Source organism: Magnolia sinica, chromosome 6 (assembly GCF_029962835.1).
Source record: "Magnolia sinica isolate HGM2019 chromosome 6, MsV1, whole genome shotgun sequence".
In the NCBI taxonomy this organism is placed as follows: Eukaryota; Viridiplantae; Streptophyta; class Magnoliopsida; order Magnoliales; family Magnoliaceae; genus Magnolia; species Magnolia sinica.
The window spans coordinates 71,084,485-71,112,279 of NC_080578.1; the positions used below are offsets into that span (position 1 = coordinate 71,084,485).

General features: G+C 40.3%; 2 protein-coding genes across 6 annotated transcripts in view; both read left to right on the forward strand.

Moving 5' to 3' along the window:
* The window catches only part of LOC131248849 (lysine-specific demethylase JMJ31), a 126,452-nt gene that overhangs the window by 10,609 nt on the left and 88,048 nt on the right, over positions 1-27,795 (forward strand). For all 5 annotated transcript variants that reach the window (XM_058249328.1, XM_058249327.1, XM_058249326.1 and 2 more), the window contains exons 3-5: positions 10,329-10,412; positions 10,546-10,713; positions 19,017-19,085. In XM_058249328.1, coding sequence (XP_058105311.1) covers positions 10,329-10,412; positions 10,546-10,713; positions 19,017-19,085 — 321 coding nt within the window. The remainder of the gene's footprint in view (positions 1-10,328; positions 10,413-10,545; positions 10,714-19,016; positions 19,086-27,795) is intronic.
* LOC131248850 (uncharacterized) lies at positions 5,398-6,876 on the forward strand. The gene is made up of 4 exons (XM_058249329.1): positions 5,398-5,591; positions 5,698-5,816; positions 5,916-6,267; positions 6,376-6,876. Exons 1-4 carry the CDS (start codon positions 5,498-5,500, stop codon positions 6,561-6,563), a joined length of 753 nt encoding a protein of 250 aa, XP_058105312.1. The 5' UTR covers positions 5,398-5,497; the 3' UTR covers positions 6,564-6,876.

The following is a 27,795-nucleotide window of genomic DNA, read 5'->3' on the forward strand; positions in this document are numbered from 1 at the left end:
GATGACTTGATGTCCCAGGGGTATGAGAGCTATCTTTTGAATTCTTTAAAGGAGCACCGAATGCTATCCATCCATCAAGGGTATTGGCAGACTTTACCTCATAAATAAGGTCTTCCGAAGAGTTTTTTATGCAACTAGGAAGAGGGGCATGATCTTTTTCTTCAATATAACCTATGCCTTGATTCATCCCATAATTTCTCACACGTGGGGGGAGAATCCATATGGCACAGTTCACTGGACGACAATTGCGCACCAAGAAATATTGATGGGCCCACCAACACATCAGGCAATAAGTATGGACCGGATAGTTGTAACCAGGAATTATGAAATGTGATCCAGTGCATACAGTCAGAATCTGCTTCCATATCAATGCCCAGTAATATGGTCCAACACCATAACTCCCCATCATTCTTGTCACAATATCACAGGATTCCGGTACTGTCTGATCAAAACCATATTGACGAGCAAATTTGCTCGGACAGTACACTTCACGCCAAAATTTGTTACTCTCTCTTAACAGAAGAGTATTGGACCTGATGGAAATAAGGAATGTGTGTTCACTAGAAGAGATAGAATCATCATCGATAATCTCTATATCTTCAGGAAAGCTAGTAAGCGGGAATTGAAAGAAGTCAATAGAGTTGCTGTTCTCTATTTTCTTTGTGATCCAAGCATATGATTTTTCGATAATCTTTCTTCCTTGATAATATTGGAGTGGCAGTTGATCAAGATTCATGTAAGCTCTCTCCAAATTGGCGAAGGTCCAAGGAAAATACACTCCTAACCAGCTGATAAAGTAATGCCAAGGAGCGTAAACTAAAGAAGGTCCGGAGATTGAACCTTCATGGTAGGCAGTGACATCTTTGAAAGCACGATATAGTGAACAAAGGACAAGAGGTGCCAATGAATATTTCTGACCTTCTGCCATTGCTCCTGTAAACACAGAGTGCCGGTTTGATGGTTTCAGCCCGTTCTGAATCCAGAAGTACTATCAAGCTTGGCCAGTAAGCCAGGAAAGCGGCCAGTTCACAAGTGGAGTTATATTAGGCAGTGCTCCTGATATTCTCATGAATAATTTTAAGATCTTGATGATTCTGGCCTGCGAAGCTATTAAGATAATGGTACGATTATCAAACAAGTGATATATATATATATATATATATATCACTTGTTTGATAATCGTACCATTATCTTAACAGCTTTGCGGGCCAGAATCATCGAGATCTTATATATATATCTATATATATCTGTAAGGTAATTCTGGCTGAGAAAGAAGAGGAAAGAATTGTACCATAGGCTTTGAGAAAAATGGGCCATCCAGTCAAGGGAATGAATCTCATCAGTATGTTGGAAATTAGCCATCTCTCTGAGGAGCTTGAGGGTAGTCTTTGAAACTTTGGATCGGTTATTCTCCATAGAGACGCGAGCGAACTCTTTGTTCGAAGGCACATATTTATCGAAAATATTGCCTATAATAGAAGGCTTGCTATGCAATGGAGATCCCATAAAGTAATACTAGCTTCACCAAAAGGAAGGTGAAACGAGTTGGTAATTGGGCACCTGTGATTGAGAAAGCCTTTAAAGATGGTCATATCCCTGTAGAAATGCTCCGACGAAGCAGTGATTGCATCAAAAAGATTAATATGTTTCTGAACAATAGCCCGAGGCCATGCGCTGCAATGATCTCACGGTGATGAAAGACCTCTCATCATGAACTCTTCTGTGTTCCATGCAGTGTTTTCATTGTCGATGAGAAGTAGATAATATCGCCGATATTATCGGTGTCGCTGAACTGCCGATATCCAAACCCCAAATTTTCGTTTCTCTTCCAAATGTCGACTAAATATCGGTGTTATCGAAAAAATAGCTATCGTTCTCCCTATTATTGGAAAAAAATTGAAATAAATATAAAAAATATATAGAAAAAAGCTCTCTCACCTTTTTTTTTTAAAATTTTCTCAAGATCTACTTGTGGAAGTGGCTTTCGGCTAGATTTGTTGGGCCAAACGCTGTTGACAGCTCCGAATTTTCGGAGATAGGAAAACCTTTAAAAAAAAAACCCTTTTGTTTTCTTCGAAGAAAGAGATTTGAAAGAGAACTCGATTTCGCCGAGATTTATGGGGATTTGGGTTCGGATTTGAAAAAGAAAAAGATAAATCTCATCTTCATTGCAGATTTTCCGGAGAAGAAGAGAGAATTTCGTAAAAATGAAAGCTCTCTCGCTCTCAAGTTTTAAAGTTTTAAGGGAATGGATTCCATGCAACTTTGGCTTTATTGAAGATGGTGCGACCCTCATTGTGGGGCCCACCTTGATGTATTTCTAATAAATCCATGCCATCCATATGTTTTTCCAGGTCATTCTAGGATACAAGCCCAAAAGTACAGTAGATCTAACTCTCAAGTGGACCATATTCTAAGAAAAGGTGGTTGTTAAAACTCCGCCATTAAAAACTTCCTAGGGCCCACCGTAATGTTTTTCTAATGTTTATATGCTATCCAACCTATTGATAAAGTCGCATAAATATGGATGAAGGGAAAAGTACAAATACATGTTGATCCAAAACTTTTGTGACCCATGAAAAGGTTTTAACGGTTAATCACCACTCTTTCTTATGTGATGGTCTACCTATGATTTGAATCTGCTTTAGTTTGACTCATATCCTAAAATGAACTGTAAAAATGGATAGATGGCATGGATATACAATAAATACATCAAGGTGGGCCCCACCGTAAGCATTGCACTGTTCCATGGCCGCACCCAGTGTATCAAATAGCGTACGTAGCGTAGTGGTAGCATACGCTACGTAGCGAAGCGTAGCGATTTCGCTACGTAGCGCTGAAAATAGCGTTTTTCCCCTGTAGCGCACGCTACAGGGCTCGTAGCGTATGCTACATATATGTAGCGTGTAGCGCAGGTAGCGTACGCTACCTGTTTTTTTTTTTTTTTTTTACTTTTTCAGTGCAGGAAACAGTGGTGAACTCACACCACAAGCTACAGTTAAGTTAAAAAAAAAAACCAAAAACCTAATTCTAAAGGGTTTCCGATCCCAAACCGCAGCAGCCGACGCAGAAACTCTCCCTTCCGATCCATTTGGAGACCCAAAATCATCTCAGAGAGGCCCTTCGACGCTGCTGCTCTCCCTTCCGATTCGTTTGGAAACCCAAAATCGCCTTAGAGAGGCCATCCGACGCTGCTGCTCTCCCTTCCGATCCATTTGAAGACCTAAAATCATCTCAGAGAGGCCATCCGACGCTGCTGCTCTCCCTTCCGATCCATTTGGAGACCTAAAATCGTTTCAGAGAGGCCATCCGACGCTGCTGCTCTCCTTTCTGATCCATTTGGAGACCCAAAATTGTCTCAGAGAGGCCATCCGACGCTGCCGACGCTGCTTCTCTCCCCACCCTTCAGTGCTTTGGTCAAAGGTTAGCTGCCAGGCGCAAACCGACCTCATCTCGAGACAAAAACAGGTACGCTCCTTCCTTTATTTTGAATTTTTTCGATGTACATTGAAAATAACTTGGTATTTTCAATTTTTTCCTCATTTTTTTCCCTTTTAAAATACTAGTTACCGTCGGTTTATTATTCTTTATACCTTTTTTTTTTTTTTTTCTGTGGTATGGCCCACGTGGGCCCCATTGAGGTCGTGAAGGGGTGGGATGTGCATTATTTTCTATGGTGTGGCCCACGTGGGGCCCACTGAGGTTCGTGAAGGGGTGGATTTGCATTATTTTCTATGGTGGCCCCACTGTGGTGTCCGTATGAGTGTAAGTGGTGTGTGTTTGTTTATTTTTGTGACTCACTGATTTATCTGTGATGTTTTTTTTTCGTTGGTCAAGTAGTGAACTAAAGAGAGAAGAATGTTTGAAGAAAAAGAGAGAGAGAGAGATTTTGCATGGAAATATGTGGCTGATAATCCACTTGGACAATCTCATAGAAATTATGTGCTATGCAAATTTTGCGGTCAAAGATGTACGGGAGGCGTGACTCGCCTAAAGCATCATTTGGCCGGAACCCACAATGGGATAAAGCCGTGCCCAAAAGTGACGGAAGAAGCTAAGGAGGAGTGTAGAAAGGCTTTAAAGGAATATCATGATGGAAAAAATAAAAGAAATGAGGTGTTTCGAGATATTGGGAGAGGGGGATCGACATATCTTTCTGGTTCTGGCTCTGGAAGTAATAGCGCTAGTGTGAGTAATGATGCTTTTATTGGCAACCAACTTGGTAGTGGATCTTCTAGTAATCAACCAATGAGAGGAAGGGGTCCTATGGATCAATTTGTTAGTAGTGAGCAACGTCAATCCACATTGAATTCAAGGTGGAAGAAGGAAGAAAGAAAAGAAGTATGCAGGGTGATTGGAAGATTTTTTTTTGGGAATGCTTTGTCATTCAACCTATGTAATAGCCCATACTTTTCAGCAATGTGTGAGGCTATTGGCAAGTTTGGACCGGGATTGAAGCCACCATCCATGCACGAGATGAGAACATGGATACTAAAAGAGGAGGTTGCTAATATTGATAGTTTAATGAAAGCATACAAAGCTTCCTGGAAAACTTATGGATGTTCAATTATGTCTGATGGTTGGATGGATGGAAAGAATAGAAGCATCATTAATTTTTTGATTAATTCTCCGATCGGAACAATGTTTTACAAGTCTATTGATGCTTCAGATTCAATAAAAGATGGGAATTTGTTATTCGAATATCTTGATGAAATTGTGGAAGAAATTGGGGAAGAAAATGTGGTCCAGGTTATCACGGATAACCATTCAAGCTATGTGAGTGCTGGGAAGAAGTTGATGGATAAGAGGAAAAGGATATATTGGACTCCGTGTGCTGCACATTGCATAGATCTGATGTTGGAGGATATTGGAAAAATGAAAATATATTCTGAAACGCTTGAAAAGGCAAGGACAGTGACGAAGTTTATTTATGGGCATGGAATTGTATTGAGCATGATGAGAAGCTTCACGAATAACCATGAGCTTCTACGGCCAGCAGTAACACGCTTTGCAACATCATACCTCACCCTTAGAAGTATTTACAAGCAAAAGAATGGTCTTATAGCCATGTTTGCATCGGAACAATGGTGCTCATGTTCATGGGCTAAAAAACCTGAAGGAATAAAGGTACGGGCTATTATAATGTTTGATCCGAAGTTTTGGCCTCATGTTGCTTTATGTGTTAAGAGCACCATGCCATTGGTAAGCGTTTTAAGAGAAGTAGATTCGGAAGAGAGGCCAGCAATGGGGTTCATTTATGAATTGATGGACTCAGCGAAGGAGAAAATTGCATTTAATTGCAATGATGTAAAAAAGAGATATGTTCCAATTTGGAACAAAATAGATGATAGATGGACTCCTTAGCTTCATCGTCCTCTACATGCAGCTGGGTACTATCTGAATCCTCAAATACGGTACTCAGATAAGTTCTCTACACACCCTGAGATAAAAAGGGGGTTGTTTGAGTGCATGGATAGGATGATCCCCCGTGAAGAGCATGCTGATGCTGATATTCAGTTGGATGAATATGACAAGAGGAGGGGATTTTGGCTCTCGCCTTGCACTCGAAACCATGACAAAGCGTTCCCCAGGTAATTTATAATTTTATATTTTGATATTTTCATTGTTATGTAAATTATATTTTTATAATTGGTGAAAGTATTTAATTAATTTATAAATTACAACTAATTTATGTAGCTGATTGGTGGGAACGCTTTGGAGATAGAACTCCACAGCTTACGAAGTTTGCAGTACGAGTTTTAAGCCTCACATGCAGTGCTTCTGGCTGTGAGAGAAATTGGAGTACTTTTGAGCAGGTGACATTTGTACCATTCAATATTCTAAATTGGCTAATTTTTATTTACTAGCTTAGCAAGTCTTTGATAATTGACTAACATAGATCATCACATGATCAGATCCACACAAAGAAGAGAAATCGGCTAGAGCAACAAAAACTCAACTCTCTAGTGTATGTGATGTATAATATGAAATTGAGAGAAAGAAGCATGAAGAGAAGGGCGGCAATGGATCCAATATTGGTGGACCACATTGAATCAGATGATGAATGGATTGCTGAGAAAGAAGGCCCTGTTCTCCCAACTGATCCATCGTGGCTCGAAGATCAAAATATGGCCTTTGATATTAGTGCCATTACAACTATTCCGGAGTCTGATGATCCAGTTGACAGCAATGCACCATCAACATCTAATATTTCTGAAGGAGATTGCCCCCCACCTTCCTCAAGGAAAAGGAAGGCAACTACTTTAAGTAAGTGTTTATAGTTATAGACTAAGTTACATGAACATTTTTAACAAAGAAAGTAAAAGACCCATGAATCTCTTTTTTTTTTTTCTTTTTTTTTTTAAAAATGTGTAGGTGGTCCCATGGGAAGATTTCTTACTCCTATAAGAGAGGAAGGAGATATAAGAATGAGTGTTCGTGGTGTGGATGATGTACATGCAGATGTAGATGCTGATGCTGATGATGAAAGGCCTAGACCTGGTGACGAAGTGAATGAGGATGACGACAACGACGATGACCTATTAGATATAGATGACCTTTAGAGTTTAGACACTAGAGTCTAGAGACTAATTATTGAGAATTTGAGATGTTGATTTTGAGGAATATGACATTTGTACTGTACTTAATGCTCTTAACTTTGGGATTTTTATTTTGAAGAATGTGACATTTATATATTTTGCTTTTTTTTTTTTTATACTATTTAATATTTATCATATATATAATATATATATATATATTTTAAATTAAAAAATAGAAGTATCGTGTAGCTTACGCTACACGCTACGCTTTTTCGCTACACGCTACGGAGGGTTGAACGCTACGCAACACGCTACCGCTATTTAAAACACTGGCCGCACCTAATCCTATTGGCTCAAAGCGGTTCAGAACCTACTGCGAGGGTGGGATTCCGTAGGGCCCACTTGAATGTATGCATTGCATATCCACGTCGTCCATCTGTTTTTACAGATTATTTTAGGGAATGGCCCCAAAAATGAAGGAGATACAAATCACTAGTGGACTACACCAGAAGAAATAGTGGTCACTGAACGGCCACCAATAAAAATTTCCTAGGGTGCATCATAATGTTTATTGACCATCCAACCTGTTGATAAGTTCATACGGATGGATCACCATTTAACTTTACTTTTTAAGTTTGTCTAAAATGTAATTTTTCAGACATTTAAAAGAATTTAAAAGCATGGGTCACCATAATTTTGAATCAAAATAAAACTAACAATTTAGGTAACTTTTAAGTTACTTTTATAATGTGAGTTTCATGTCACGTAATAAAACTTGTTCATCACCGAATAAAAATTGCAAATAAAAAAAAAACTAAAAAAATAAATCGGATGGGACGGTTAGGGTAGCAGATTAGGTGCACCCAGGCCTCACCAAAGATGTGCGGCCCTTACTGTGGAGCCCACCATGCTCTATGTATTATATATTCACATTGTCCATCTGTTTTAAAAAAGCATTTTAGGGCATGAGCCCAAAAATGAAGAAGATCCAATTCTCAAGTGGACCATACAACAATGGTGATTGGATGCCATACCATTAAAAACTTCCTAGGGCCCACCTTTTCCATAATGTTTATTTGCCATCCAACCTGTTGCTAAGGTCACATAAACATGGATGAATGGAAATAGGAAATATAAACTTAATCCAAAACTTTTGTGGCCCATTTATGGTCAGTCCATTATTTCCTATGATAAGGTCCACTTGAGAATTGGATCCACTTCGTTTTTAGGCTCATGCCCTAAAAGGATCTTATAAAACAGATGGATATAGAATATATAAATCAAGGTGGGGGCCACCGTCTTATTTGAGTCTGAGGCCGCACCTAATCCACTCCCAATGGTTAGATGGTTAGATGCATGAATGGGATGGGATGGTTGGATGGATGTTTGGATGGATAGATGGGATGTTTGGATGATTGGATGGGATGGATGGGGTTGGTTGGATGGATAGATGGACTGATGGGATGGGTGTATGGATGTTTGGATGATTGGATAGGATGGTTGGATGGATGTTTGATGATTTGATGCGATGGATGGATGGATTTTTGGATGATTGGATGGGATAGTTGGATACTTGGATTGATGGATAGATGGGATGGATGTATGGATGTTTGGATGATTTGATGGCATGGATGGATGGATGGTTGGATTATCGGATAGATGGGATGGATGGATGATGGATAGGGATTGATGGATGATTGGATGAGATGGATATTCAGATGATTTGATGGGATGGATGGATGGATATATGCATGTTTAGATTATTAGATGGGATGGTTGGATGGATGTTTGGATGATTGGATGAGATGGTTGGATTGTTGAATGGATAGATGGGATGGTTGGGTGGATGGATCATCATGCATATGTATTTTGTTCATAAATGATATACTTATTTATGCATGACTGTAAAATGTATTAATGCATTATGCTTGTTAATTGATTTAATGAGATTTGAGTGATTGCTGTGCTACTATCGGACTGATTTCTTATGACAACACATGCTTTTAGGCCCTAATTAAATGGAAAATTATTATGTATTTTATAATTTTTTGATTCCTAAATATGCAAATATGTGTATTTAGGCATATCCTGAAATTTCATTGAAAAATTCTACTGTTTTCCCATGTTTTCCCCACATTTCCAGTTATCAGCAATATTATCGGCGATAACGATATTATATCTTTATCTTTAGCCAACGAAACTTGTAGCAATACCGACAACTCGAACGCTGGTTCCATGACAATCCTTTAGTGAAGAAGTGTTGTTGAGTGGTTTCAAAGTAATGAGTAGGAAAGAGTTGTTGAGGATTATAGCACGGGTGTAGGAATCGCATTTTATGGACTCTACCGGCTCTTTGACAAGATCCATTCTCTTCCAGATGTCCTTCTAAGATTCGCGGTTCCGTCATGATCCAGTGATCTACTGAAACAAATCTATTTCGGGCCATTTGATCAATTGGTTCGCTGTGAAGAATTGACCAATGATGTCATAAATTTATAGGGATGACGAATGTCTCGTTCTTGAAGGGATTATAGAATTCAAAAGTTTCTTCACGAATTTCTATACAATCCCAAATATTTTGGAAAACTTGCCTAGTCTCTGGGTGGGATGCATGACTCCTCTTTCTTGAAGACGTGGCTCCCTCGGCTGAAGTTCCCAATCGTTTCATGGGTATATCTACAGGTCGAAGATTATCAGATATGTTTCCTCTCTTACCTCTAGTCATTTTTGAGAAGGTAAGATGAAAGATGAAAGAAAATTGGGCAGAATCTGGCTATTTAGAAGAATTTCCTGCTAAAGCAGAGTAGTTGTGCGGAACTTGGTAGTTGCACGAGCCAGGTTTGTTGCGCGTAGAAGAGGTGTTGTGCGGAGAATTCACAAGTGCATAGAAGTCTTTCGTTCTTCTCTAGACATCCCTTGGTGTCCTATGTCAATTAGAAAATGAGAATGCTGGCCTTCATGGCTTCTTAGACTGAAGGGGTGTACAACTGTACATGCAACACGTAATGTCCTTCTTCCAAACCCATGTTTCTATTAATATCTGTATCAAGGTAGATTTGGAGACTCTATTTAACCTAAAATACGTAACTTATCCCAGAAGCTACCTTGAGCAAACTAATTGAGCAAACTCCTTAAGTAAATCAATATATACTGCCAACGAATAATTAGATTTAACCAAATAGGAACAGCCCAAAATGAAGACCACAAGAAATAGATGATCCTTTCTTGAGATGATTATGTTATACCACTTTATTTATTATGCATGACTATATTTATACATGCACATGAATTTAATTTTATTTTGTTAATCTAGGTCTTATCTTTTATGTGGAGCTTTAGTGTGTTAGTCTAAAAGTCCTGATTCTTTTTAGTTTGGGACAGTTGAAATTGTAAAGCATAACAACATAGACTAGAACTTCATGAAAAGTGCTCAGATAAATTTGAAGAAAGGGTTACCCAAAATTTTGTAGTTCAAACATTTCAGGCTCACCATCCTATTTGTGGCTTACTTGTTTTGTTACATTGAGTACTATTTTTCACTCTTTTGGTACTTGTGCTTGTCGTGTTGTCTATCCTTTTATTTCATTCAAGCTTGTGCTTTTTTCATCTATAATGTTCTCTGGGATTGAACTTCTGAATAGAAACCATGTTACTTGATGTTATGGAAATTGCAAGAAAGAGTAGGGTACTCTATTTCTTGTAAGCTTGTGCCTTTTCTTCATCTATAATGTTCTCTGGGAATGAATTTCTCAATAGAAATCATATTACGTGATGTTGCGGAAATTGCAGGAAAGAGTAGGTTCCTCTATTGTGGAGGCTATGCTGTCCAGATCTGCCCCCGTCTTCTATGGGGATCTTAGAAGCCATGAGAGGGTAAATATGTTGTTTAATATCACATCTATCTTTAGGGGGCTTTTCTAGCATTCAATATGTTGAATCTCAGCTGCAGCATGTCTCATGCTTTATATATTCCATTTTCATCACATTCTGCTCTGTTGAATGCTAGGTTCCCTTTCCATTCTCTACCTTCATCAGTTCTTGCAAACGGCGTCTTCGAAGTACTGTTGATACTCATAGTGTTTGCACTGAACCAGAAGGGTGTGGGACTGTTGTGGCCAATTCAGATGAAGCCTGTTTGATTTCCAAGGATGCTCATCAAGTTTATTTAGCACAGGTCATTCTTTGTATACATTTTCATTTAAATAGTTTTCCTGTTTACTCTTAATATTTTCACTTAATGCCTATATAAATTTTAAGGTAAAATGAATTTAGACACAGACAAGTTGATAATAAGAATTGTGGTAATGTGTACAACATGCCAACATCGACATTCACACGAAAGGTCAAGGCTGGTGGCTCAGCGTTTCAGTCTAAGCAATGCAATTAGACATGGACCTTTAGATTCACTATGCTCTGCAGCCTTGATGTGTATATGTTAAGTATACTCCTACTAACTTGGATAGTATCAAGGTCACTTTGTTTAAAAAAAAATCCAAAATATATTAAAAGCCAAAGGGAAAAGGGAAACAAACAGAGGAAAAACAGAAAAAACAACAACGAAAAAGAACAGGAAAAAAGGACAAAAAAAAAAAAAACTAAAAGCTATACAACTCAAGACCGGGGAAAGCCTTGAGGAACTACACTAAGGAGCCAAGGGGAGCGAATCCGAAGGCTTGATGCTAGTCTCCCACTCATTAATGTCTCCCAAAGGGAAAAGGGAAACAAACAGAGGAAAAAACAGAAAAAACAACAACGAAAAAGAAGAGGAGAAAAGGACTAAAAAAAAAAAAAAAAAACTAAAAGCTATACAACTCAAGACTGGGGAAAGCCCTGAGGAACTACACTAAGGAGCCAAGGTGAGCGAATCCGAAGGCTTGATGCTAGTCTCCCACTCATTAATGTCTCACAAGATTAGGGACAACTCAATCTGGAGAAGACTAAGTGCCTTGAAAGCTGTGCGAGTTATGCTCCCTCCAGATGCCCTAGAAAATTGTGAGAAAGAAGAGCTACCGGCAAAGTCTCGAGGAAGTGCCCCCACTACCACCATATCAAGCGAAGAGGAGGCTGGCGACCAAAGAAGGCATGACCTAGGAGGTCTCCAAGCTGGTTAGCACGGCTGATCAAATTCCAGAAGCGAGCTTACAGTGAGTAAATAAGTTATTTATAGATTCTGCATTCCTATGTAGAGGGAACAATTGTTAGGCAGAAACATTCACCGTCTTTAAAGATTGTCGATAGTCAAAGCTTGACCTCTAGCTAGGATATAGGTGAAGCAACGATTTTGGGAGGCTCTATATGACCAAATGAAGGACGGGAAAGCTGGCGATTCTTTCTAAGGGACTGAAGAAATTTATCAGGGATTGCATCGAGCAGGTAGCAGAAGGATCGAGGCTCTAGACAATGGCATCTTCAGAGTCGGAAGAGGGGCGGACATCCCGCAACATCTCCAGCAGCCTGCAAAGAGAGATCACCTGGCCCCTGATCCAACATTAGAATAATAATCAGCAACGAAGACTGATGAAGAGGTGGAGATACGCCCAATTTCGAAATATCGATATCGCGCTATGTATCGCACCCTTGGGATACATATACATATCGGTTATCATACGGGATATGTCGTTTGTATCACATAATTTATCGCACTTTTTGGGAAACGTGGGGAAACATTGGGGAAATGGTTGAATTTTTTAATGAAACTTCAGGGATAAATTTCCTTTGTATAGGGTCTTAAGTTGTGCGATGTTTAACTGAATTAATTCAACTATATTTAAATTGAATGCATGACATTTATAAATGTATCAAAGACATATGAAAACACAACCAATTCATTGAAAAGCAAAAGAAGTAAAAATTGAGAAATGTACATATCAACGGTGGGGATCGGTTGTCGCCTAGACCCATATAGAGTTGCGCGGTAGCTCGTAATCATCATCTTCATCTCGACAGGGTTGGGAATAGTATTGCTGCTCCACAAATCAACAATACTGTGCCCAGGTCATAGTAGAGTGGTACCAGTTACGATACTCCCTGACATAACGCTGGTACTCATCCTTTCCGAATTGAATCAATACGCCCATCTGCGGGTACTGCGTGATTGTCATAGTCTGTGACTGATATGGATGTGGGAAGGGCACATATGAAGCTCATTGGTATCCATATTGCTGGCCATATCCATACTGCTGCTCATATCCTTGCCCATATGCAGAAGTGAACTCATGACTATAGTTGAAAAATGATGTGCCGTAACTGCTGGAGTCACAATGGAGGAGGATGGATGTAGAAGGTTTTGTTGGAGTAGGGGGTTGGCCCAAATGGAGGGATGGGAGGGGAGAGAAAGGGGGCTTCCATGTCTTGAGTCAGAGAAAGAGGGAATCGTTTAAGTGAGAATGGACTAGGACTGACGAGATTGTCCTTAGGAGGGCAATCATGGCAGAGGGATTCTCTCTGGATGCCACGTGGAAGAGAGACGATCGAAAGAGGGGTGGTGGTGGTGGGGGATCATGCTATCATGGTCGTTTGCCACTTGAAAAGATTGGGAAAATGAACGTGGCAAGGGGAGAGAGCTTCTACTGTCCTCGTCCCCCGAGTCATCATCATCATCATTGTAGATCGAGAGGGCCTCGATCAAGTCAATTGAGGTGAGGGAGCCTCTGTTATTAAATGAAAGGGAGCGGCACTACTCGAGGCTTCGGACAAGTAAACGCTCTCCTCGTCATCTTGTCCTCGAGATGACGTCACTCGGACACTTGTGCCACTGAGAGAAGAGGCGGTAAAAGCCGAGGATGTATAAAACACTCCATTTGTTGCTTCGGGAACTGATTTTCTGACATAACTTACGTCGGCCAAGATCTTAGCCATGTGCAAGGATCTATTGCAAAGATCTCCACCAGCTTCGAGAGAGGGGCTACGGGACTTAGTTGTTGTTAAGGGCTCCGCTTCCTGATGCCTGCCACATGTACTAAGATTGGGTTGAAGGAGTAATGGGACTGAGGAGGATGAAGAGTTTTGATGAGGCATGAGGGGAAAGGACAACTAATGTGAGATGGCAGGTGAAGACAAGCGCAAGGGGAGTTGTATAAGGGGTGTTTTTGGACACATGTGATGCAACAAAGGGCACATGTGGAGAGGGGTCGCAAATGTGGGGAAGGAAGCAGGGACACGTGGCGATCATCAGTTTTTGGGGCCAGGATTGGTGGACTACCAGTACACTGAGCGGTTTATGCCCCGTCTTCAACCAGCTAGAAAGTAGATGGAGCATCAAGCACCGCAACAGGCGCCGGAAGGAGGACATCTCCTGGAGATGGCTTGTCAGAGGCCGGGGTTTTCGATCGGACACAGACATCCAATATGTCCATTCCAATGAAAACGGGGATGATGGCTAGAAATGGAGAGATTCGTTTGGTTCTGATAAAGATCCGAGCAGCTCTGAGCTCCCATCTTGATTTTGTTCCTTGATTGAAGAGTACTTCTCCAATACAGGATCCTGATGTTAGCATGAAATCGCGACTCCATAGCTCAACTAGGACACCGTAGAACTAAAACCACAAGTTGTACCGAAAATGGTGGAGTTCTCCCACCATTGAGAGATTCGTTTGGTTTTGATGAAGATCCTAGCAACTTTGAGTTCCCATCCTAATTCCGTTCCTTGATTGAAGAGGAGGACGTCTCCAATATAGGATCCTAATGTCATCATGAAATCGCGATTCCAGAGCTCAACTGGGACATCGTAGAACTAAAACCGTAGGTTGATTTTGCCGAAAATGGTGGCGTTCTCCCACCGATGAATGGAGATGACGGGACCATCTTTGTGCAGAGACCCTGCCATAAGGATGAACTCGATGTTGGAATCCAGTTGCAAGTTGAGGATAATCTCTTGATCCCCAAGGGTCTTGAGCACAAAGCGACCATCTCATACAACCATTTGCCCATTAAAAAAAAATATGAAATGGATTTTTTTAGTTAACGGATTTTTAGTGATATTATCGAAATATTGCTGATACACTAGCAATGCAAGCGACGCCTGAAATTTATACAATAAAAAATTATTGGCGATACAAGTGACACCTTGAATTTACATAGTCGAAAATATTGGCGATACTTAACGATATATCGCCGATACTTGGAACTTCTGATACTACCGGCATTATTGGTATGACTACCAGTGTCATCAATATCGCTGAGCTGGAGATACAAATAATATCAAGGATACTTCAAACAATGGGTATAACCACTTTCATCACTTTTCCTACTATGCTAAAGACCCTGGAGAAGCTATATTCATCCCAACCCACCAGAAGTGAAAAAAAGGGTGGGAAAGGGGGCCGCCTTGGGGTGGATGGGGTGATGGGAGCTAGGACAATGCCCAAAGACAAAAAAAAGTCCACCCGTCTTCAACTACCACCTTCGTCAGGGCTCGACCAAGGATACTTGGATTCTCATTCCAAGGCTTAACAAGAACTCTAGAACCAGTGACAGTGCTGACATTGGGAGCCTGTCATCCTTTTAATTCGATAATGGGATGTTGGCTTAGAACTCGTATTGAAATCTCTTGCTGAAGCTGTGAGAAATCCTTGGAGGAATCTCTTTCACTCGCTCGCTCGCTCTCTCAGAAACATCTCTTTCTCACCAGAGGTTTAATCTCCTATTTACAGAGAGATGATTACCAAAACAAATCAAAACCTCTGTTTGGGCAATGTGGAATCTATCAATCACATGTTCCTTCACATCCCTTGGGGGATGTTTGATTTTTCATAAACAATGTAAATTCCTTGTAAATAGGTAATGATTACTTACCTATGTAATTACCACATCATTCCCAATGCTGACGTTGACACCCGCTTTTTGAACGATAAAATCGAGTTCAAGTGTGAAATAAACGTGGAGCCCACCGTGATGTATGTGGCTTATCCACACCGCCCATTCGTTATGCTAGCTGATTTTAGGGCATGAGCCCAAAAATGAGGCGGATCCAAAGCTAAAGTGGAACACACCATAGGAAACAGTAGGAATTAAACGACCATCGTTAAAAACTTCTTGGGCCCCCCAGAAGTTTTGGATCAAGCTGATATTTGTGTTTTCCCCTTATCCATGTTTGTTTGACCTTATGAACCTGTTAGATGACAAATAAACATCAATGTGGGCCCAGTGAAGGAAACAACTTTCAATGGTGGACGTTTTAAGGCCACTGTTTCCTTTGGTGTGGGCCACTTGAGCTTTGGATCTGTCTCATTTTTTGGCTTACGCTCCAAAATGTTCCGGTAAAACAGATGGACAGTGTGGATATGCCACATATATATCATGATCAGTCCTTTTGGACTGGTTTTTGAGGCGGAAATACTCTTGGATTTTCAAAGCAGCTCAAAGAGTAATAATTATCTATTTACCGGGTATTTACAAAAGATATGAGAAATCAAACAGCCCCTTAGAGAACATAGAGAGTTGAAAATCTTTTAAGACATATCTTAACTACACTCTACATATAGGACTAATACTTGGAGGTAGTTTAAATACAAATTTATAATGATTATATGTTTTGATTTAGAAGGAATTGCTTGTTGAAATCACAAGTCTTGTCCTATCTTATTGACTGCATTCTCTGAGGCAAAATAGTTGTTTAGTTTATAAATATTGTTTTTTTTTTTTTTTTTTTTTTCCTATTGGTATTGTACAAATATAGGTTTTGTACTGATTCTGTCAGATAGTTCCCATAAAGGTTACCATTGTGCTGAGAGATGTTACCAGTATGGTGTGTGCTGCTGGTCAGCTTAGACATGGGTCAGTTGAGTTTGTGTTGGACAATGGGCATAGACATGAATATCAGAGATGGGATCTTAAAAGCAAATGACTGAGAGTTCTGTATAAACATAGTGTATATAAAATGATATATGAGAATATATTATTACATAAGGTTTTAGTTCTTAAAAGTGTGTGATGTAGAAGAATGCGTCAAACTGGCCCTTCTATTCCATTCTGGTGAACAGATCTTACAAAGGGTTTTTTCAAGGGGTCAAGGGGCATTAGGCAGGGTGATCTTGTTCGCCTTTGTTATTTGTCATGGTTGCTGAAGCCCTTGGAAGCAACCAAGATTGGCTTATGCAATGGTTTTAGGGTGAGCAGAGACAGCATGCAAGTCTCACACCTCCAATTTGCAGGCGATACCCTGTTATTTTGTGAAGCAAAGAGTGGCCAGATTGCTAATTTGAGAAGGATAATCTGCTGTTTTGAAATCTTCTCTTGTTAGAAGATCAATTTGTTGGCGTATGTACGTCTAACAAGGGAATCCAAGACCTGGTGGAATTTTTAAGGTGCAAGGAGGCTCTCTTCTGGCAACTTACTTAGGATTGCCACTTTGTGTCGGTTTACCCACCAATAGGCTTTGGGATTTAGTGATCGAAAGAGTTGAAAGGGAAGTTATCAGCTTGGAAAGGAAAATATCTGTTGTTGGGTGGCCACATCACTCTCATTAAAGTGGCTTTATGAAACTTACCAATTTACTTTATGTTTCTCTTTCAGTAGTGAGCATCATCAATTGCATTGAAAAGATCCAAAGGGATTTCCTATGGAGAGGAACGAAAGACAAACATAAGTTCCATCTCGTTGGATGGAAAGAGGTGTGTAACCTTCAGGATGAAGGGGGCTATGTATTAAAGACTTGAGAGCTATGAATATCGCATTACTATGTAAATGCTATGGAGGTTCATAGTAGAAGAGGGAAGCCTTTCGAGGGACCTGGTGGCTAAATATCGGTTCCAGGAGGGAGGTTGGTTCATGTCGCCTACATCATTATACAGGTTGCCGGATATATGGAAAGGGATCAGGGAGTTGAGTTTTTTTCCCAAGGCATCTCTCCTAATGTTGGAAATGGTGCTCATATTAGATTATGGGAAGATGTTTGTCATGTATTCATGAACCTGGACAGTGTGTTGGTTCCCCATGGAGTGAGCTTATCTCAGTTGAGGGAAGCATAATGTCCTGATCTCTACAGTTGGAAAGGAATTTATCCAATGCAGAAATTGATGAACTTGCAAGGTCAGGTTAAGAATGTGATTCTAAATCTGTTGGAAGGGATAGATGGTGTTGGAAATTGGAACTCGTGGATAGCTTTTTGGAGAAAGTCCCTACATCGGCTCATCCGGAGAGGTGTTGTGAGTCCCCAAAAGGTGACATTGATTCTTGCATGGAGAATTTTGGCCCCTCCCAGGGTGGAAGCATTTGGTTGGCTTGCAAAGTTGCAGTCAAAGATAGAATTTTGACTATCAATCAATTGCACAAGAGAAGCATGAATGATGCATCTCATGCCTTAGGGCAGCATCTGTGGATCACCTTCATCTGTGGATCACCTTCTAATTCATTGCCCTCTTGATTTCGAGGTATTGCGGAGAATATGGGCCTTATTTGGTATGTGCTGGACTTATGTGTCGAGTGAGAATTTCTTTCGCCTGGTTTGAAGATATGAGGGGCAAAAGGAGAAAGATCCCATGGCGGCCATCCTTTTTGGTGGTGGTGTGGTCTACTAGGGAGAAAGGAATAATGGAATGTTCAATAATCGCTTGAGATCGGCAGAGGCGGTCTTCCATAGGACAAAATAGCAGATCATTTCTTTTGGTGTTGGGCTTAAGTGCCTTTTGAGAATTGTAATTGGGAGAAGCCAAGTGGCTCTTGCTATGTTACCTTCTGTTGTGAGTGGGAGATTTCTCATCATCACTTCCCCTTTTTGTTATTTCCCCTTCTTTTGAGTGGTGTTTTTTTATTTTTTATTTTATTAAAAACAAAATGCATTATCATTCAAAAGAAGAAAAAGAAAGAAAGAAAAAAAAAAATCCAACTCAAACCACTTGTTCACAACTATTGGATTCAATAGGTTCTCTACTCTTTATATATCCAATATTTACCATTTGTTCCTAGCTTGGAGATCTATTAATTTGCAGGCTAACATTGTCAATACCATTTAACAAATTTGACTCATTTACCATTCTATTTCGCTCTTTGCGCATGGATGGAAAGTGCCATAACACTTGCTTACTTCTTGTGCTCTATATACATGTACACCCAAATTTCTAAATCTATATTGTCAGCCATTTTCATTACTACTGCTTCTTAATTCTAAACTGAATTAGTGAGAAATCTTTTACCTTATCATTTATTTTTCTATATATACAAATGGTAGTCGAAGGCATAACTTGAGCAACTAATAATTTTGGACACTATAGTCACAGTTGGTTGCCTCACCTAGGTGATGAATTAGGCTCATTGAATTGGGTATGGCACTTACGCTTAAAACAGCTTAGGCTGTTTGAGGTCTAGGTGTCCCCATAAGATTTTGGGCAATTGGCTAGGTGCCCACCTCATCACTTAGCCACCACCATATGCACTAAAAATCGCTTGTGAATGTTTTCATGAAATTCAAATTTTAGAAATTTGCTTATGAACTAAGAGTTGGACTTGACTATTTTGATGAAAATAAATTTGCTTATGCAGGTTCCCATCTCAAATATCAAGAACAAAGAGAGGTCTTCATTGGAAATCCTACAGGACGACATTATAATGGTTTGAGTATTCTCTTTCTTGCTTTTGTATATTTATTTTTTAGATTGTTGGCTTCCTATAGTAATTTGTTTCTGCTTGTTCTTTTAATGCCAATATTCTAATAATTATTATTATTTTGTTGAAAATGTCAGTTTTCCAATTATCGGCAGTATTATTGCAAAGTAGAAAAGCTTTGAAAGTAAGGAAAAACCAATAGGGTTGGATGTCCAACTCCATTGTATTGATAAGACAAAATATGCAAATTACATAAAATAATCCTAAGAAAAAGGGCAAAATTGGAAACATGAAAAACCTAAGAAATAACATAAAATTAAGAGGCCCAAAGGCCTATAGCCCAAACCATGGCCCCATGACAGGCCTATATATACTATAACACTTCCCCTCTTGTGGACCTATAGATATCAATTATGCCTAGCTTGCCTTAAATACGTCTTCCCACTACTACTGAAAGGGCCTTAATGAAGATATCAACAAGTTGATCTATAGATCTGTCAATGGGGAAGAAATAATGCCAGTGGTAACTTTCTCGCGAATAAAATGACAATCAACTTTAATATGTTTTGTGCACTTATTAAAAACTAGGGGTGTCGACGGGTCGGGCCAAGATTTGTCCAAGCTTGGCTTGAAACTTTTATATAGGGCCCGGCGTAGGCCTGAGTGGGAAATAAATTTTGTAAAATAAAGGGACACACACCCTTGTTTTTTAAGGGGTCCACTATGATGTGTATGTGGGATTTACTTCGACCATTAGATGGGTAATCCCATTTTGGGCCAAGGGCAAAAAAATTAGGTTTACCTGTGATTCAGGTGGGCTACACTAACGGAAACAATTGCTATAGAGATTCCACCCTTGATTATTACATGGGCCACCATGATGATTATATAAAATCCACTTCAGCCATTAGATGCCACACCAATATTTAGGCGTGGGGCACAAAAACCAGGACCATTTGTGATTTGTGTGGGCCACGCCAAGGGAAACAGTTCGGAGGGTGGGCCTTGCCTTGTATGCTATTTCCTACTATGTGGTCTACTTGAATTACGGATGGTCCTGATTTTGAGCCATGGACTGGACATGGTGTGACACACTCGATGGATTGAATGGGTTTTACATCAACGCCAAGGTGTAGCCCACCCAAGCCACCGACCTTATTTTCCAAAAGACATTTCAAATAGCTCCTTTCCGTCTTGATGTGTGAGATGTGTATGTAAAATAACTCTCCCCGGGGATGCCTGCCTTTTATTTTTCAGAGGTCCACCTTGATGTGTACGTGAGATCCACTCTGACTGTTAGATCTGTAGGGATTGCATTAGGCTCATGGCCAAAAAACTAGGCTGACCCGTGATTTAGGTGGGCCACACCAAGGGAAACAATTAGGAGAGAGATGTCCACCCTCGATATTTACGGGGCCACCATGATAATTATATAAAATCCACTCCAACCATTAGATGCCACACCTAAACTTAGGCTTGGAGCCCAAACATTATCCCCATTTGTTATTTAGGTGGGCCATACGAAGGGAAACAATTTGGAGGGTAAGCATTGCGCTGTACACTATTTCCAATCGTTTGGTCCATGTGAAACATGGATTGGGCTGATTTTTGGTCCCTGTGCCTTAAAATAGGGTGACACACCTAGTAGTTGGGGTGGATTTCACATAAACACCGTGGTAGGGCCACCCGAGCCGACAATCCCTTCTGTCCTTCCCATTTGTTAGCATTAATTAACACTTTGGAAGTCCAATCGATTGGAATGGGACGTGGATTAGGTGAGGCAGGAGTAACAACTTAGTGGGTAAGACCCTAACCATGGGGCCCACCTTGATGTATGTGTTTTATATCCACGCTGTCCATCCATTTTGCTAGCTCATTTTAGGGCATGGTCAAAAAAGAGGAAAATCCAAATCTAAGGTGGACCACAGTAGGGATTGAAATTCCACCATTAAAAACTTCTTAGGGGCTACAAAAATTTTGGATCAAGCTACTATTTTTATTTTAACTTCATCCAAGTTTGTGTGACTTTATCAACAGGTTGGATGACAAATGAACATTATAGTAGGCCCTAAGGGCGTGTTTGCATCGCTAGTTTGGACCGTATTGTATGGTATTAAATGCATAACAAGGCAAAGTTGTGGTTTGGTATTATGCCTAGAAGTGGTCTCGGTTTCTGCGTCCAACCCGAGACGTCAAATCCAACGTATTGCACGGGTTTTCCAACATAATCTAGACGATTCGGCAAATCCCACGGATTTTGGTCCGAAAGCCTTTGGAAGGAAGTTGCACTGGTAACTTAGGTGGGGACCACAATGATGTTTTGATAAATCCACTCCGCCCATCCATTTTGTGAGCTCATTTTAGGATATGCGACCAAAAATAAGCTAGATCCAAAACTGAAGTAGGCCACACGAGAGGGAAAATCGGAGAAAGAAATGCGTACTGTTAACGTTCTTGGGCTCCACCTTGATGCTTATATGCCATCCAAACTGTTTATAAGGTCATCCCCCCGGTACATATCATTTGTGGCCACATGAATGTTTCAACGGTGGTTGTTGAATCCCAATTGTTTCCTCTCATGTGGCCCATTTGAGCCTTGGATCCGGCTCATTTTTTGTCCCATCTCATAAAATGAGCTCAGAGAAAGAAATGCATACTGTTAACCTTCTTGGGCTCCACCTTGATGCTTATCTGCCATCCAAACTGTTTATAAGGTCATCCCCCTGATACGTATCATTTGTGGCCACGTGAATGTTTCAACGGTGGTTGTAGAATCCCAACTGTTTCCTCTCATGTGGCCCATTTGAGCCTTGGATCCAACTCATTTTTTGTCCCATCTCATAAAATGAGCTCTCAAAACGGATGGACGGAGTGGATTTCTCACATACATCACAGTGGTCCCCACCTAGGTTCCTAGCGCAAGAACTTCCTGCTAAAAGCTTTCCTGCGAAATCCACCTCCAATTAGGGGGATTTGCATGGGCATAGTTTGGGTGGATCAATGGATCCCAGGGTTGTACACGAGTCGAGCTAGCTCGAAAAGCTCGGCTTGAGTTAGCTTGGATTGACTCGGCTCGAAAGGCCGACTCGGGGTAGTCAAACTTGTTTTCTAAAGCTCGAGTTGAGTTCAAGCCGAGTTCGACCATGGTGCATTTCAACTAATATATTTTAATATTATACACACACACACACACATATATATATATATATAAGTTAAAAAATATATACAAGTAAAACTTAAAAGTTTTTACTAAAAAGTAAAAAGTAAAAGACTCTACCTGACCGTCCGTCCCCATTCCCTCTCTTTCTTTCCCTTACCCTACCGAGCACGAGCAACCGCCAGCTAGCATGCTGCACGACCGCACCCAGCATGGCAGCCCGAGACTCTCTGCCCCTCTTTATCTCTCTCTCTCTCTCTCTCTCTCTCTCTCTCTCTCTCATTCTCTTGATTTTTCCTAGCAACCCGCGCAGCCCACTCGGCGACTTCGAGCAACTCGCACCCAATCCCGACTCGGCGACTCTTCTCAGGCCCGCTCAGCCCATTCAACCACCACAAACAAAGGTAGGTGATTAATGGTGTTTTTTTTTTTTTTTTTTTTTTTTTTTTTTAATATGTATATCAGTATATTATTGGAGATTTTTTTTTTGGGCGATGGGTTGGGTCGGGTTGGGCGTTGGCTCGAGTCGGGTTAGGGTTTGGGTCGGGGTGGGGGCTAGGTTGGGTCGGGTTGAGCGCTGGGTTAAGTCGAGTTAGGGTTTGGGTCAGGGTGGGGGCTGGGTTGGGCATTGGGTTGAGTCAGGTTAGGGTTTGGGTCGGGTTGGGCGCTGGGTTGACTCAGGTTGGGGTTTGGGTCGGGGTGGGGGCTAGGTTGGGTTGGGTTGGGCGCTGGGTTGACTCAGGTTGGGTTTTGGGTCGGGGTTGGGTTGGGTTGGGTGCTTCCGCGCTAGGTTGAGTCGGGTGCCGGGTTTGGGTTGGGTGCGGGGTTGAGTTAAGTACTTCACACCAATATTTGTGTAAAACAATATTCTAAATGGTGTGCAGCAATGTCTTCAGATGATCCATCCACCAATATTTGGGATCATGGATCCCAAGTCTACTCCCCAGACTTTGGAGGAATGGAAATTCAATATAATTTGTGTGGGGCCAGATTTGTTAACAAAAAAATCGGCTTAGACTACACTTATCGGGGGGGGGGACCATGTCCCAAAGCATTAGAGGAGGTGCGAATTTTATACCAGGCTCTTGTGGACTCCAACAAGAAGCCTTCTACCCCCCTCCCTCATACCGAACACAACTAGCCATAAGATATATCATAACAGACCAGTTCTAATCAACGAAGAAGTTGAAATAGATAGGGTGAAGAGAATATGTAGGGAAGATGAAGAGGAGAATGAAGCTAGATTAAGAAGACTGGAAGAAGAACAATTACAAATAGCCTTGAAGTTAAGTAAGGAAGAGGCAGATGCATTAAGATATCAACGATGTGCTCCTCGACAACATGACGCAGAAGTAGGACCGAGCTCGACAAGCATGAAGCGATCAAAGTTTGTTTCCAAACTAGCCTCATTTTACAAGATCTTGGGTATTCTGTGTAAGTCAACTTATAAAAAAAGTTTGAAACAATTAGCTGAATCTATACAAGAGCATGGTGAAAAACTCTCCCCACTTTTTGATTCTGGGGAGGTTAATAAGCATATTAGAGAGGATACCACTAGTCTGAGCTTGGATGACGAAAATTATGGATATGATCTAGAGTAGGATAAGGAGAATATTAAAACTTAACTTTGATGTATTAAGTTTTGTAGTTGTAGTCTTGTAGACTTGTAGTTGTACTTGTATGGAGTAAATACATTGACCTAACTTTCCTATTATAATACTCTAACTTAACTTGCCGACCATAAATGCATTATCTTCTTATTTGTTCTTAAATTTTTTGCTTGTAGACTTGTAGTTGTATGGATAAATTGTTTCTTATATATTTTGATATTTGTTCTTTAAATATTGATGCTTATGATTCTTTGTCATTTGATGTTGTTACTTGTTAATTAGTATTTAGGCCACCTAGTGTTTTGGCAATATACCCCCCGTTTAGGAATTTAAATTGAACAAATACAATCATCTACTTGTTCTTTATGGATTCTTAAATTGTCCCATTTTGGACAGTTCGGTACCACACCATGTACTTGGGTTGTCCTCATTCAATTTACATGTATTTGGAATTTCGGTAGTGTTTCCCCATATTTTCTCCGGATGTGTGGTTCTTTACTAGTTGGTTTCCACTACATGTGTAATGGATTACATGTGGGTGTAGCAACTAATTAGTATTGAATTTTACATATATCTGAAGAATATAGGGAGGTGTTGCCAAAATTTCGGCTCGCATGTAAATTGTATGGGGATAGTACATTGTATGTTACCGAATGGGATAGAGACAATTAGCACCTCTAGGTAGAGACAAGTTGGAATATATGAGATATTTAGAGACAATTAGTAAACAAAATTTAAAATGATTATGGACAGTTTATAGTTATGTATATGTATGTATCCCATTGGATTTTTTTATTAGGGGACTATTTGAGACAATTGTGTCTTGCAGTTTATAGAGGAGCCGAATATTGTTTGTATTATATATTTATATATACATATAAATGTGATTGACTGATTACTTCAACCTATAAAAGCCTTGATCTTACCCTACCCTTGTTATCTTTTGATTTTTAGATGACTAGTGAAGAAAACCCAAGTACTCCTGGCCCTGGTGCGTCAATCACATCTCCTTTTGTTGTGGAGGGAGACAAATTAGAAAACAAGGTTGAAACGGCTTCAGGTTCGGTGAAAGGGAAAAAAAGATCAGCGATATAGGAATCTTTTGATGAGATCACGCAACCAGATGGTTCAGTCAAGATTAGATGCAAGTTTTGTAAAACTCTTTACAACAAGCATTCTAGTTCTTCTACAACTCACTATCAGAGGCATCTTGATAAATTATGTGAAGAGATCAAGAACAATGAAGGGTGGAGTCCAACAACTGCTTTCATTTACCATTTCTGAAGATGACGACTCTCAAGCTACACTCTTAGTGTATAAGTATTATCCGGAAAAACTGAAAGAGTAGTATGCGAGGTTGGTGATAGTCAATGAGAAGCCATTTAGCATCGTAGAAAGCAAAGTTTTCATGGGATTTTGCAAATTTTTAAATCTCAAATGTGAGAAGGCATCTCGTATTATTGCGAAAAGAGAGTGCATGAAGATGTATGCGATTGAGAAAGCTAACTTGAAAGCTCTTCTGGCATCCGTATCCAGAATAAGTTTGACTTCGGATATGTAGACGACCTCGAATCAATGAAAGGGATATATGTCATTGACCGCACACTTCGTTGATGCAGATTGGAAACTACAAAAGAGGATTATAAACTTTCGCTACGTTTCTCCTCATACCGGTGTGGTACTGTCCAACTACATTTACAATTGTCTTGTTGAGTGGGGCATTGAGAGAAAATTTCTTCAATTACTTTAGATAATGCCTCTTCCAACGATACTTTGGTTTCTTTCTTACGTACTTAATTTAAGGCTACTGGAAATTTATTCTTCGAAGGAAAATTATTCTAAGTCAGATGTAGTGCTCACATACTCAACTTGATTGTGCAAGAAGGCAATTGATTCAACGATTGCCAACATACGAGATAACGTTAAATATATAAGAGGGTCACCTTCAAGACCAAGTACGTGGAATGATATAAGCCAATGTTCGGATTTGAAATCTAAACAGTAGTTGAAGTTGGATGTCTGGACGCGCTGGAATTCAACTTATGAAATGTTGGATACGGCTTTAGAATTGAAAGTTGCATTCCCTGAACTTGTGGTGCGCGATAAAATGTACACATACGTGCCTAGTGATGAAGACTGGAAGAAAGTCGAACATGTTCATTAATTTCTCAAAGTTTTTTACGACTCCACGAAGATTTTTTCAGGAAATAAGTATCCTACGACAAATCAATTTCTCCCTAAAATTATTTTCATTATGGACGCGCTAAAAAAGTGTGTTGTTGAGGGTCCGGATTTTTTATAAGCAATGGCTATAGGAATGCAGATGAAATTTGATAAGTATTGGGCTGACTGCCACTTGTTAATGGCCATTGCAGTTTTTTTGGATCCACGATACAAGATAATGGTTAGATTTGTTTTCAGATCACTTTATTCCAGTTCCGAAAGAGTTTCAGCCGAGACCACCATTATTAATGCTGCAATTGAAGAGTTGTTTACTTCATATGTTGATAATTCGGCCGAAACATCAAGTATAGTAGGTACTTCTCAAACTGTGGGTTGTTCTTCTATTGCGGGCAAGCGACTTCGTGACTGTCTTTTTTAGACGAAGAAGAAACGGAGGCGCATAAAACTGAATCCGAAGTGGAGAAGTATCTAAAGGAGCCGGTCATAAGGCTACAAGAAGATGATTTCGATGTTTTGCAGTGGTGGAAGTCGAGAGCTCGTGAATACCCTAGACTTCCAGTGATGGCATGAGACATTATCCATTCCAATTTCGACCGTGGCATCAGAATCAACTTTTAGCACTAGGAGCAAGGTAGTTGGCAGGTATCGAAGCTCACTCGCCTCGAATACAGTTGAAGCATTGATATGTACGCAAGATTGGTTGCATCCAGTTTGGGGCGGTAGCAGTTTCGATGTTGAAGAGTATGAGGCGGAGAATGGGAGTGAAGACGAGGTCCAGAATGCAATCTAAAACTTCTTGAAGGAATGTAAGCTTTCAAATTTTTGTTTAGCGTTTTATATTTTCTGATATATTTTAACTCTTTGGATTTGATGTTGAGGACCAACATGTGGTATGATAGTATTTAGAGGTTTATGTGAATGTGACAGTCTTTTTTTGTCTTAGTAATGTGGCATATGAGAAATTTTAGACTTAATATTGTTGACATTTAATTTGTATTTTTTAGCCAAAAATGTAATAAATTGACATGTGAACAAGCTCGACTCGACTCGAACCACTAGCTCAACTCGAAAGCTTTGGCAAACAAGCCAAGCTTCAATGTTGAGCTCGAGGGCGAGTTCGAGCTCGAGCTCGAACTCGAGTACGGCATGGACGAGTCGAGCCGAGCTTGGCCCACCTCGACTTGACTCGGCTCGATGTACAACCCTAGTGGATCCTTGTGGGGTTCACTGTGATGTATATGCCTTACATCCATGCCGTCCATCTATTTTGACCAAGGTGTTCTACAACGGTAACGGTTGCCACAATGGCCACCACCGTTACCTTTACGATACGGTCGTAACCAATGTGTTCTGTAACGGTAATGGTGGCCGTAACGGCCACCACTGTTACCTTTACGATACTGGGCATAACGGCTGTTACGGCCTCGTAACGGCCATTATGGTCTCTCTTTTTTATTTGTTTATTTATTGAAAAAACCTCCGAAAAACCTATATCTGCCCCATAATGTTGATTAAAAGGTATGAAAAACCTATATATGTCTCGTAATAGACCATTACGGGGCTGTTATGGCTTTTATAGGGGATGTAACGTGCCGTTAATGGCAATTATGGGTCATTTTTTTCTATAACGGTCGTTACGGCCGTTACGACCCTGTAAGGTGTAACGGTTGCCACTGTTACCTTTACGTAATGGCCTTTACGACCCCGTAACGGCTGTTACAGCCCCCGTAACGGCAGTTACGGTCTCTTTTTTTATTGAAAAAAA

Excerpts from the sequence above, each read along its gene's own strand:
- LOC131248850 (XM_058249329.1), top strand. The coding sequence starts at position 5,498 with ATGCTGATGCTGATATTCAGTTGGATGAATATGACAAGAGGAGGGGAT. Across the intron at positions 5,817-5,915 it reads ATTGGAGTACTTTTGAGCAG|ATCCACACAAAGAAGAGAAA; the intron begins GTGACATTTGTA and ends TCACATGATCAG. Across the intron at positions 6,268-6,375 it reads AAGGAAGGCAACTACTTTAA|GTGGTCCCATGGGAAGATTT; the intron begins GTAAGTGTTTAT and ends AAAAATGTGTAG.